This window comes from Lipophrys pholis (assembly GCF_963383615.2).
Source record: "Lipophrys pholis genome assembly, chromosome: 10".
In the NCBI taxonomy this organism is placed as follows: Eukaryota; Metazoa; Chordata; class Actinopteri; order Blenniiformes; family Blenniidae; genus Lipophrys; species Lipophrys pholis.
Genome location: NC_137640.1, coordinates 5107063 through 5121057, shown reverse-complemented (window position 1 = coordinate 5121057; position 13995 = coordinate 5107063). Strand labels below are relative to the sequence as shown.

Here is a 13995-nt window from a genome sequence, read left to right as displayed (position 1 = left end):
TGTAGCTCATCCTCAATCCTGACACACTTTGGTCCTTCCTAATTCTAGGTCCTATACAACGAGCCGCAAAGAGTGTGGGGATTCGTCACTAACAAAATCCAATGTCAAACTACATGATTAAATGCAGGGTTTTTTTCATTTTCTGATAAAGCCTATTGCTATATTAATTTATCTTAGATAACAGCAGTGGCAGCCCACACCTGTGTTAATGAAGTGCTTCAAAATGTCTCCAGGACAAATGTGCAGCTTTCTGCTCTGACCTCTGTGTTGCATTTCCATCAACTTTGTGTTACACAGTTTTGTTCTTTAAGCTCTTAAAACAGTCTGGTTATGTTCAACGGTCAAGGGTTGCAGCAACCAGTAATGTACAAATTGCCAATACCATAATAATGTTGGCCATTTTAAATTGTATTTAAATTGTTGGCTGCAGTAATGGCATTTTTAATTGATTTTGTAATGCTATTTCCATGATGCACGACGCAGCCAATATTGTAATCCAATTGTTATGTTATTGGCAGGTGATATTAGCTAATGGCAATGTTTAAACTTCCTTCTTGTAGAGCATTTGCACACAACTCCAGTCGCTTTAAAAGATTATTGGGTGAAGCCAGAATTTCTTTCTCTCCTAATGCATTTTCCACAAAATGTGCCTCTCATTGCTGTTTAGTGCCTCATAGTTACATTAGATTATTTTGTATTTTTGTGAAAATAGTGTGCCTGAGATCATAAATGAAGGTGCGTGTTTGTGTTTCATCCAGGAATTCACAGCAAAGCAGCTATTTACTGCTAACAATCCTTGACATTGTAACAGCATGCTGATGTTTTTTGGGTTTTTTTTAGGATCAAACAACAGATCACATAAACAACAATGCAAACAACAACACAGTAACATTTGAGCAGTACAGTACTGACAAAGCAAAAGTGCTCAAATTGTAAATAAATAAATAAATAAATAAAAAATGTTGGGCATGACAAGTACTAAACAATGCAAAAAATTACAATTAGGAAATCAATAAAATTATTCACAAAACAAATGTAATATTATAGTTTTTCACTTTGCTACTTGATATTTCACAAAGGCACTGAAGATTCTCTGAGAAGTCCAGTTCTTGTCCATATTTTTTAAAAAGCGGATCCCGAATCTTATTGGATTTTTATTAAGAACCCATTCTTTATGTGTGGTTTTCCAAATTGACACACTTCAGGATTTGTCTTAATCAAACTGTATGCGATGGGGCTATTGAAGCTTTTCAATTAAACGTGAGGCATGTAAGGTGACAAAAGAAACAAAAGAGGAGGGTGGCATCGTCGATAACAATACACCAACTATTGTAGTAAAAGCTTTATTTTATCAGTAACGAGCACTGATCCAAAGAATTGTTCCAATAGGACAGCAAAACAGCGGAATTTATGAACACGTATCACATGCAAGGTGCACGTCTTTATAGACACACAGTTGAAAAGCCCTAACCCTAACCCTAACCCTAACCCCCATTTAGCTTTTGAGAGAGCTTAACCTCTGTGAGAAAGGTGCAATGCTCAACTTTGTACTTGAATCAATCAGTGTTTCATGCCGTTCCTCCCAGAGTTCCTCCTTGATGGCCTCTCGGCGATCTGTCTCGACTGCCTGATTTCACCCATGTCCTTTCTGTGTGGTTTACAGATGAATTCAAGGCCTTCTATGGGAGGCTGCCTCAGAACTATTTCCTGAACGTGTCAACTATACAACACTTGTGGTCACTGGACAGCCTGTTTCAGTGGCGTTACGAACAGCTGGAGAACAGCATGCGGCTCCTCTCCAGACGAGCCCAGAGAGTCATCTTCAAGCTCTTCAGCCTCAGTAAAAGATGTCACAGACAGCCCCAAGTCCGCATACCCAGAGAACGGTGAGCGAGCAACTACACTTTCTAATTGAATTCAATGCAATTTGTATTTTTCATTCAATAGCACCAAATACAACGCAGTCATTTCAAAGCAGTTTCATAGCAGAAAATCTCAGCAATCCCACATGAACAAGCAGAGCAGACGGTGGGAAGGAAAATTGTCCGTTTTAAGAGGAAGAAACCTACAGAACCAGGCTCAGAGGTACAGATTTTTTAATAGAACCAGGCTCACAGTAAATAGACTTTTTTGCTGTTCCAGTTGGGCTTAATGGATAAAAGAAGAGAAAAAGATAGAACTAAGACAGCTCACTGGGTGTGATACAATTCTGGTTCAGGTAGTGACCTACATTGCTTTGTGCCATCTATTTATTCGTTTTTGTTTTTGTATTACTCAGCGATTATTGCAAATTTCTAAAGCTTTCATGTGTTTCCTAATTAAGAACTTTGAATCCCTCATCCTCACCTGATTGTGGCACTTTTGGGACATTTTATCTAACCTTTTATAGATTTATTTTTGGCCCTTCTCCCCTCAGAGTCTGTTGCTTATCCCAGAGGAGTGAAGCATAAAGGTTAAGTTATTGCGTAGATTCACACAATGGGATGGTTCTTTGTATTTCAAAGGTTACGTTAATATAGAGAACCATGCAACTGAGTGTCTTTAGTTCAGGTATTTGCAATTCACCTATAATATATTGAAATTAAAGAAGTAATTCTTTAGGAACTTTTTTTAAATGATAAAAATTCAGGTGGGCTTTCATCAACGTTTTTCACCCAGAATACTTTCTACTACCTGCTCCAATAGTGATCTTCAACAGGAGTCCACAAATCTATGTTTCAATCAATATTTATAACGCTTCATCCAACTTTGATGAATCATAAAATCTTGATTTTATTTCACTGGACTTGATCTCCCATGAAATCTCCTGAAATGTCTCCACACCTAGGTTTATGGCTGCAATAAAAAAAAAAAAGAGTTGTTATAAGAAATTCCACAATTTGATAAGTCCGATTTGAGTTGGGAGAAGGACAAAAAAATTTTTTTTTTTAATAATTTCCCAATTTGTGGCTCCATTTCAAGTCAGCCAATCAAATTGATAGATCATTACACAGCGATTTCACACTCTTTGTGGAGCTTAAACTAAATGATTGGGTTCTTTTCCTCTGAAGTCTCTATGGTACAATCGATTTCAACACTGAATCATAGATTTGTTCTCTTGTCTATATCATTTCTTTGCAGATTTTCTCAGAATGACCAGCAGGTTTGTCTTAGTTTCCCTGAGACAAACATTTTCATTTGTACATTTTCTGAAGTCTGACTTTTTTATCCTAGCCTCGATTTATCAGCAGAACAAAAACTTGTTTAGCCATGGATTACCTTTACTCTGAATCCAGTTTTGTTTTGGAATGAATTTGAATGAATGAATGAATGCTGAAAAAAGCATCTCCCTGACCCCAAGTCTTTCCTGCTCTTCACCTGCAAGAGGTCATTGAATGTTCTAAGAACCATTCCTGGAGCGTTTGTGACAAACCAACACTCACAGCAACCTTCTGTTTTATAATTTAAGGGGGGGGGGGGGCAGTGTTACTCAAGAAGTGGACTCAAAGGGAGCCACCACAGAGAAAAGAAGATTCAATTGTCAAATCATTGCTCTTTACCCACTGTGCAGACACTTAAAAGACAGTCTGGCAGCAGCAGAGTCCCAGAAAGTCGTTTCAAGGTCAAATATGAGGAGGAAAAGAAAGGCTGCAAAGCTCAAGTGACAAAAAACGGAGACAGTCTGGCAGCATGGAGGTAGAAAGCAGGACTTTAAATACATGAGTGGCTGAATAATGAACGAAGAACAGGTGGCAGTGGAAATTGGAGGGGAAACCAACTCAAAAAGGAAGTACACACTAAATGCAACAAAAAACAACACACAGCCAAGAATAGAGAAAAACTGAGGGCTCACACTGCTGACTTTCTATACATTAATCAGTCTTTGTATTAAACGAGGTGAAATGTATTATATAAATAATTCAAAGTGCTTAACAGACAGAAGGTGATTGAGGGAAAACAACTCTGGCTGAGAAAACAGTAAGTACGAGACAAGAATAAAAGGCATTAAAAAAAAAAGGCTCAATAAGAATAAATAGTACAATGAAGTGCAATAACACTAATATACAAATAAATTATTAAAATGCTATATATAAAAATGGCCATGCAAAGCTGGTCTTATACAAGAAGTAAAAGTCAATTTTCAGGACAAATATAGAATAAAAAATGAAATGATTAAAAGTTACTAGGACAAATAAAGCACTGAAATAGCTCATTTACTTAGAAGAAGTCTGTTTTAAGTTTTATTCAAATGTTTTAACACTTGCAGTTGCACTCAGGAAGTCCTTGAATCTTGGAGCGTAGCCTCACTAAAGGTCCGGTTGTGACATTTTGAAACTGTTAGCCGAGGGTCTGAGGGAACAACCTGGCTCAAACACTGTGACCATGTGGATTAAATGTCCTGAAAGGCGAGGGAGTGCTTTAAATCTGAAGATTTTAGAATACGAAAACTTCCTAAAACTCCCTGGAGATAACAATTTAGAGTTTTTAAACTGGTTGTAGTTGGGTTCATTTCTTATGATATATACAGTATATATATCATATATAGATATAGATATAGATATAGATAGATATAGAGATATAGATATATATACAGTATACAGATAGATAGATAGATAGATAGATAGATAGATAGATAGATAGATAGATAGATAGATAGATAGATAGATAGATAGATAGATAGATAGATAGATAGTCATTTTTCACATTTAAAGGTTGTCAAAATTAAAAAAAGAAAAAAGAAAACACTTTTATTTCAATCAGATTTTGAGTATCCCAATATTTGAATTCTCTTAATGTTGTTAGCATTTCAAATATGTCCCTATGTTGTCTGTTCGCATAGTTAGAGAAAAAAAAAAACTTATTTTTAGGCCAACTGAAAATACATCCTTTCTGTTTTCGTTACAGAAAAGTTGCACGCTTGCATGGCAACATGTTGAAAGCGACATCTGTTAATTAAGAGATGCATTGAAAACATTGTAGTGCTCATGTAGGGCCTCCAGTTGGAGCTGTTGGTCATTGTAATAAAACCACACACAAAAGAGAACAATTTGCCATAAACATTACCAGCGGCGAGTAGACAGACATCCCTATGGACAGACGACCATTGTTGTTATTGTCCGTCTACTTGCGCATGTGCAGAAGAATTATTTACCATGACCACGGTTGCCATGCACAGTAGCAGCATTTCAGAAAAGCAACTTTTTCTCTCGTTTCAACAGAGAAGGAGTCGGAGCGATTTTAAAAAGTTGGGTTTTCAATGGACACCCAAAACACTATGACAGTTTTCACCTTTCACTTGAATACGCAGTGTAAATGGAGTGCAAGTCTTTGTAGTTAATGAATTACTTATTGATTGTTTTTAATCATGCCAATCAATAGATTGGCCATTTCAGTTGTTTGATGTGTTTTCCGATAAAGACCATTTTCAGATCTCGTAGTTTTTGAAAAGACTGACTAAAATATTACCTCTGGAAATCTTTATCCTCCAGAAAGGGTGATTTGCAAAGGTGATGAATCCCACTGTCACTGTCAGTCACACGGCGCTCGCTTCGGCTCAGGAGCGGCAGCAGTAATGGTGGCAACAGTGCATAAGTCACATGTCAGATTAATCTATACAGTGCACTCTGTTTAATGTCCCTCGTCCTTTTCTTCTGTGTTACACCTCCTTCCTGTTCCGTGTCTCTAAAGCCCCCGTTGTTCTTATTCTCTTCACTTTGACAAAACATACATTAATCATTGATCTATGCGGCTGCTAGTTCTACCCTCTTCCCAGAGAGCGTCGTCGCCCTCATCCCACCGTGTTTATCTATGTTATTACTGCCGTTATTATCAGCTGCGGAGCTTTTTGTTTTCTCTCATCATAGGAATCTCCAAAGGAAAGAGATTGGGAATGCTGTGTTTGTCAGTTTGCCTACAAGAGAGAAGCGGAAGCTCTTGAGTAAAAAAAAAAAAACCTTCACCCTCTCTTTAACATCCTGTTTGTGGCACTTCAGATAGATGAGAGATGCGCGATGCATTCTGCATCCCGGGGGCTACTTTTTCCACCGCGCTGACAATTATGAACAGTGGAAACGGCTCTCAGCTTAGCTTTTGTTTGGCGGGTAATGATAAGACAGCACAGTACACTTTGTGCTGAAACTTTTGCTATTAGGTATAATGATGCACATTGTCATTCCAGTGATGTTTTCAGTCCTGCTTTAATCAGCTTAGAAAATGCCTTTCTTCTGCATAGTCTCTCAGAAAAAGGTGCTTTTTTTTTTTTTTTTTTCTTTCTTCTTTTTTCTCTCCACACCTACATCAAAGTTGTGAGCGCTGAGCTGGAGAAGTCCTCTCATCTTTGTCTGACAAATTATAGAGTGCAATTAAGATTAGGCTCTAAAGGTGTTGAATAGCTCTTTAATGGCCCTTTCAAGGCATTCTATAGATTTTACCAATTTTGTCCCCACAGCTTCTCTGTTTTAATCACATCTATTGGTACGGTGGGGGAGTTTAAAAGTATAATTGGTGCACCTCATACGTTTGGCCTTTTCTTTTGTCACATCCTTCATATTGATTACTTTTTGCTGCCTGCTTTAGTATTGACTGACTAGTTGACTTGGCTGAGGAAAAAATGCCAATAATAGCATGATAACACTTTATAGCAGTGGTTAATAACGAGTAAATCGGTAGTTAACTGCACCTTGGACAATGGATATTTTATCTTTAACAAGCAATCAAAGTTAAAGGTTATTGCCAATTATTAAAAATGCTTTAATTGTCTTTTGGTCCAATGTAAAGACACCACTCAGTGTGTCGAGTGCTAATTACAGAGGCTACATCAAACAGTAATTCAGAATTCATCAAACTATATCAAAGTATCTCCTGTTTTTCTTTCTTGTTATTATTTTTTTTTTTAGATTTATTCCTAGAAACAAAATATTGCTATAGTTGCAGGTCAATTATTATTTTTTTTTTTAAGTATATGTATTTCAAATCATGATTGATGGCAATTCATATACAGAAACTTCCCCTATCTGGATGGTTTTTGTATTTGCAGTTCTTGCATTCTTCTATAGATATATATTTTTAGAGTTTTTCTTTAGAGTTTTTGTTGCATGCTTGGAGACAAGACACAAGAGTCTCACTCCATAGTGTGTGAACCGCTGTGCATATCAGCCGTGCACATGACAGTAAATGTCTTGAATCTTCCTCTCAAAGACAAGTGATATCAAAATTGCTCCCAGCATTCATGTTGTCTTGTTATTAATATGTCATAATACAACACATTTATCCTGCCAATACTTTATTATTACATTTTAGACAATTATATCGTGAGAAATATTGTGCAATTAAAATGTTTAACAATGACTAATCACAATCTTACATACAAATTGAATTATGAATTTAAAAGTATTGAGTGCAGCACCTTAAGCCCACCAAATATACCCCTGTTGGTTGAGACGTATCGTGACACCGATCTCATGGCAGTACTGGGAAACTTACTGCAGGCGCAAGTTCTCTGGACTGCTCAAAACCTCTGTGCTTGACACTACCCAGCACCCCTTTCATGTGAGCTAGAACAATGGATTGGGGGCATTATCGCTCAACGTTATTTTTTCTGAACCTCAGTAAGGTTCTTTTTCTGACTTAAATGGAGCAAATCCCTACAGTCATGTTGCAAACTATGCTTCCTTTTACACAAGCGTGGAGCTTTTTTAAAGTCACACAATGAGAAATGGGCTGCATCGTCGCATGTCTTCTTCCTTTGAAAAGAACATTTCTGAATTCACAAATGGATAAAGAACTAACTGAAGTGAAATTGGTATTGATTTTGTTAGAATGCTCTTTAAAGACGGGCTTTAATGCAATTGTCATGAAGACAAAAAAAAAAGTAATGACAGGGGGTAAAACCACGAGTGTATTAAATGTGATTGTTGCAGACTTCAAATAGTCACAATGACTTTCAAGATAAGAACTTTTGAGCACACCTCAATGATGTTTTGTGTTAGCTGCTTTTTTCAGAGAAGACTTCCACAGGCTTGTTTTGACCCATTATTAAAATGCAGCACAAGCTCTGGTTATTACATAGCTTTAATTACAGAAAAAAATTTAGATAGATATTATATATTTTATTCCTTTCTCGAAGTCAAGAATAACTAAACAGAAGTTAGGGATACATGGACCACAGAGTCAGTACATCCATTTGCATTTGCAAAAACTACTTTTACTAACACACAGAAGTAGAAAACTTCCAAATGACAGACGAAACATGAGAAGTGCCCATTTGAGGTCTCAAGCACCCGGCATGTATTATCGAAAATATTAGTTTTGGTTTTTTTTTCAATAGTGTATAATTTACAAATGGAAACTTATTTCAGGGTGGATCTAGGGAAGACTTATGCTTCATTTTTATCTTGGACCTTATTGACAATGTTAAAAGTGGACAAGTTAAACGAAGGGAGCAGAATGTGGAGAAAAGGTTTGTTGCCGTTGAGACGCAAAGCAGCTGGAAACAGTTCATCTTCCTCGTGATTCTGCTCCTCTTCCACCTCCTCCTCCCTTCCCTCTTTCTGCTTTTCCTCCTCTTCCTCCTCTCCTACCTCCTCCTACTCATCCTTCTCTTTCTCCTCTTCTTCATCCCCCTTATCCTCCTCCTCCTGCTGTGTGCCAGTGATAAAGCCCCCACAACCAATCATCCAGCAGGTGTCGTGGACCAATCAGTGAATTACATTTACACTGCCGTCATCTGCTTGTGAGTTGGGGAGAGACTCACACAAAGACAAAAAAAACTCTCCAACAGAATGTGACCACAGTCTTCACAGCGTATTTCCTCAAGCCTGCTCAACCTCTAGAAAGTTCCTCAGTGTGTATTTCTTCACCCTGTGCCAATCTGCTTTTATCAATACGCACCCTCCCCACACCACCAGATCCAACAACAACTTGATTACAGACTCAAGGGCGTCGTTTTTTTTTTTGTTTGTTTGTTTTTTTAATCAGAATCCACACCTCTATATTTCCTTTATTATTATCAAAGCTCTGCGCTCCTTGCACTCCAGGAGTGAGAAGACACACAGATTTACAGCGGTGGTTCGGAGGGAGAGTGGTGGGGAGCAGCGGGACTATACGGAATCACCCCGGGACGCTAACACTGCAGTCTTGTCTTGGCGACTGCTTTGCTCTGCTGAAGCTGCTGGAGGTGAAACGCTTTACCCACAGGTAGCGAGTGATGGAAAGGAAGAGTGCCTTTTGGTTCATTTCCCATGACCGCTTTTCCCATTAGAGGGTTTTGATATTCAAATGAACGATTTTGTGAACTTAAGCTTGGTTCCCCACTGCCGTACACAATGAGATTGTGATATAGTGGAAAATGCCCCAAATGTAATCCAGCAAACATTTTCAGATTTCCATAAAGTTGTTGTTTTTTTTTTTAACCTTGGTACACCCTCATCAAAGAAGATTTTTTTTTTTTCTCTTAAAGAAAATCCAGCAGCATATGCTGCACATTTCTTCTCCTTAGCAAGCAAAGCGGATAAGAGGCATAAAGGGATCACAGTAGAGGAAGTGCTACAGACGGGAATCAAGCTGCATTCCACATGAGGGAATTGTATTTGTGTCTGTAAGTCACCCTACGGCTGCAGTTTCACTTCGAATATTTATGTCAAAAACTGATCAAAGCCTGTATTCTCTGTTTCGTTTCTATCACTCACTTTCTCTGACTTATTTTTTTAAACATTCCTTGTGCTGATATTCTTTTCATGTGCAGCCAACTTTAATAGAGCACAGTGGGGTGATAAACACGCACAAACACACACACACACACACACACACACACACACACACACACACACACACACACACACACACAGACACACACACACACACACACACACACACACACACACACACACACACACACACACACACACACACACACACACACACACACACACAAGACTTCCATAAAGATCTTAAGCCGGAGTGACTACATGAGCTCAGGGAATTACTTTCAGTTAATTCTAATGATGCTCTCAGACTGCGAAGTCTTGTTGATAACCAAGAAATAGTAGTTGTTTGAAATAAAACTCTCAATGCATAAAATCCATGCAGGACAGCCGTTTTTGATTTGAAATCTCACCTCTTTGGTGATAAATAACATTTTGAAGCAACATTGTTTTCCAATTTAACTTTAACAATGCTCAAATGCAGGTTTTTTGACACACAAATGGCATAAACCACGTTTACTGAAATGATCTCAAGACACTGTGTCTTATATTTTTAACAAGCAAGCTGTCTGCCAACCAGACAGGTGTCCAAGGCTCAGTAAAGTGTTTCCCTATTAAACCAGCACATCTTTAAAAACCTGCTCATTAACTATTCCCACTTGCTTCCCTCTTCTCTTTCCTGTTTCGTTGCAGGCCTCAGTCATACTGGCTGAGTCACTTCCAGTCTCTGCTGTATTGCTCGGAGAACAACCAGCTTGGTGCATTCTCAGAGGAGCTCCACAGCTGTAGCTGCCGATACGAGCACAGCCCCTGTCAGCTGCCTCCACCCTGCTCCGTTGGCGAGGGCTCGGCCTGCGCGGCGTGTGCGCCAGACAACCACACCCGCTGCGGGAGCTGCAACCCAGGTTTTGCTCTGTTGCAAGGGGCCTGCAGGCCAATGGTGGCAGACTCAACGGAAAACTACCTTGGATTTGAGACGGACCTCCAGGACTTGGAGCTGGGCTACCTGCTGCAGAGGGCCGACCGCAGGCTCGAGGTATTTTAATCTGTTCGCCCTCTGATTAATCACGAGATGATCACATTCATAGCAGGAACTCATGCAGTGGAGTAATTCAGCACTATTGCCTGTTATGAAATGTGTGTTTTTAGTCACCATTTCATTTTAACTTATTGTAATGCTTGGAAAATATATATATTTTTTTCTTTTTATAAGATGACAAATGTGCCAAGCTTTGGTTGACTTGCCTCAATATTGGTAGTCATGTAGAGCTATTGAAACTAAACTGAGAGAGTTTCACCATTGCGACTAATAATACAGTGAAATTTATCAAACTTACATTTATCAAATTATGGTGATGCACTGGTTAAAGGTGGAGGGGCTATAGTCTCTATAAACATCACTGTCTTTATTATCTGGGTGTAGGATAGAACAACATTGACAAAATTGAGAAATATTTTGAAAATAACAAAATGAAAAAAAAGTTAGATTTTGAGTGATTTGTAACGATAAAACGATGTAATGGGGTAGGATTAAAAAAAGTATACTTCGGCTTACCCTCTTTTCGAACATGTAACACAGTCTGTGTCGAGGATCTCTGGATTACTCATTTGATTGAGTGTCTCTTTTTTTTATTCACTCTGTTTGTTTCTCTTGTTACTTGTTTAATTGTTGTACACGTTTAGAAATTAATTACTTAAAAGGACATTTTGACCCCTGGATTATTGCCCAATTGTCATAGCTCATACTATGACCCCTATTTGCTTGATTGCAAACCTTTAGAACAATGCAACCAAATAATCCATCTTATTAAATCTGTTTATTTTAGGCAAAAGAAATGATTGTGTGTTTCCATCTGACAGGTTCATGCAATCTTCATCAGCAATGACATGCGACTCAACAGCTGGTTCGACCCGTCATGGAGGAAGCGAATGCTTTTGACACTGAAGAGTAATAAGTATAAGTCCAACATGGTCCATATGCTGCTGGGAATATCCCTTCAGATCTGCCTTACAAAGAATAGCACCTTGGAGCCTGTCCTTACTCTCTACATCAACCCCTTTGGAGGGAGCCACTCAGAAAGCTGGTATATCCCTGCCAATGAGAACGGCTTTCCAGACTGGCAGGCCACCAAGCTTGACCTCCCCTTTGAATGTTATAACTGGACTCTGACATTAGGGAACAAGTGGAAGACGTTCTTCGAAACAATCCACATCTACCTTCGGAGCAGAATAAAGACTCAGGATGGAGTGAATGACAGTGTTTATTACGAGCCTTTAGAAATGACTGATCCCGCCCGGAACCTGGGCTACATGAAAATCAACAGCATCCAAGTGTTTGGCTACAGCATGCACTTTGATCCAGAGGCGATCCGGGACCTGATTCTGCAGCTGGATTATCCATACACCCAAGGTTCACAGGACACAGCCATGCTGCAGCTCTTGGAAATACGGGACCGGGTGAACCGGCTGTCCCCTCCGGGTCAACAGAGGTTGGACCTCTTTGCCTGTCTTCTCAGGCACAGACTCAAACTGACTGCCAGCGAAGTGGTTCGCATCCATGCATCCTTACAGGCCTTCAGTTCACGTCTGCCCAATTCTGTGGATTATGAGACCACCAAGCTGTGCAGTTAACAGCTGCTCGGAGGGACTGCTGGACTGCAAATGACCACAAGGAGAATTCTTGGACATATGAATTGTGCCCTTTGTGGTGCTTACATTTGTGCTTGGTCTCTATGGATTAACGGACTGTAGTTAATCACGAGACCACCAGCTGTGGACAGCTGAAGAATGTACTCATCTGGTTGGGGTTGGTTTTTTTTGTTTGTTTTTCTGTGCCAATTACCTTCAGTGCTATATTATAAAGAATGGGCCAGCCCAGAGAATTTTGAGGAATTGCACAACAGTTTCTCCACAGCAAACTGTTAAAACAATCCTAAGGTAGAAGTACAGATACAACTACATAAAACTGAGTCACCCTGTTTCAATATGACTGCTCATTTATACTTGTAAGTACCAATGTCAAATGAATGGACATTTTATGGGGGAAAAAAGGTTTAGTCTGTTCGTTTGTAATTTTTATATGTTCCTTTGCTTTAGTGACAGTGCACTTTCCATAAAGACCAGAATACAGTGGTGTCAGTTAAGATTTTGTAGATAAATTGATATTAAAACATCATGTTATAACACATTACTGGTGTTTGAAACATTTTTCAATGGTGGAAGTTTCAAGTTATTGCCTAAATGATTGCATTGCATAGTTATATCCATCCATCTTCTGTTCCGCTTGATCCAAATTTGGGTCACCGTGTGCTGGATCTGATCCCAGCTGACTATGAGCCAAGGCAGGGTTCACCCTGGACAGGGTGCCAGTCCATCATCGGGCAAAGGCAGAGTGAGATAGGCAACATCAAGCAAGTTGTGTTCATACCTATGGGTAATTTCAACAAGAGCACTGTTTGCACTTTGTTTGAGGGTGTTTTTCATGTACTTTCTGAAGAATAACACCATAAACACACCTGAGTGATTAGATGAAGTGCTATGCCACCAAATGGAAAATTGCTACCATGTAGTTGGGGAAAATACGAATTTAAAAATTGAAAATGATCTATATCAACATCAAAGACGATGCACAAAATAAATGTTATTGTAAAGTCAGCCAAAAAAAAAAAGTCATGGGCATCCATCTGAGGAAATGCCTCTTGCCGTAATAACACTTGCATTTCTTCAAAGGCTGAGCTGATTTTCATCTCCTTCTCAAATGCATTCGATACCAAGCAATCATATACAACACAAATGATTGCAGATGTAAATCCTATGGGTGTTGCACTTGAACTGATTGGCATGAACTCCTCCAAAGTATTTTGTATGATCTGGAACAAATTTCCGATATCCTCTTTTCATGAAGCCAAACACAGTAGTGTGTGTAATTTTATGTATCAGTGTGCACCATTCCAAAAGTTTGTGCACTCAATTGCACTTATTTCCATAAGCGCAAAGCTTTAGCAGGTCAGTGTGGACTCATGGTTGGTATAGTCTGCTGCAGCTTGGACCTCCTGAGCTAAACTCTTACCCCCTGCCTCAGTGGTAAATGGATTTTTTATTTATATAGCGCTTTTCCACCGCTTGAGTCGTCCCAAAGCACTTTAAACAGTTAATCACATTCAGCCATTGCCATCCAAGGTGCTCAATCCATCCATTGAGAGTGAACTGGGGTTGTTGTCTTGCTCAAGGACACTTTGACATGCAGACAGATAGGGAATCAAACCCGCAACCTTCCAATTGAAAGACGACCCACTCTACCAATCAAGGCACTGTG

At 39.1% G+C, this 13995-nt stretch overlaps 1 protein-coding gene across 1 annotated transcript in view; it reads left to right on the top strand.

Annotated features, from left to right (window-relative positions):
* The window catches only part of LOC308116073 (BMP/retinoic acid-inducible neural-specific protein 3-like), a gene marked incomplete at both ends in the record, with an annotated part of 46461 nt that extends 34150 nt beyond the window's left edge, over nt 1–12311 (top strand). Inside the window, 3 exons of the mRNA XM_080474049.1 lie at nt 1664–1886; nt 10374–10716; nt 11541–12311. Coding sequence (XP_080330175.1) covers nt 1664–1886; nt 10374–10716; nt 11541–12311 — 1337 coding nt within the window. The remainder of the gene's footprint in view (nt 1–1663; nt 1887–10373; nt 10717–11540) is intronic.
* Nucleotides 12312–13995: the final 1684 nt, after the last annotated feature.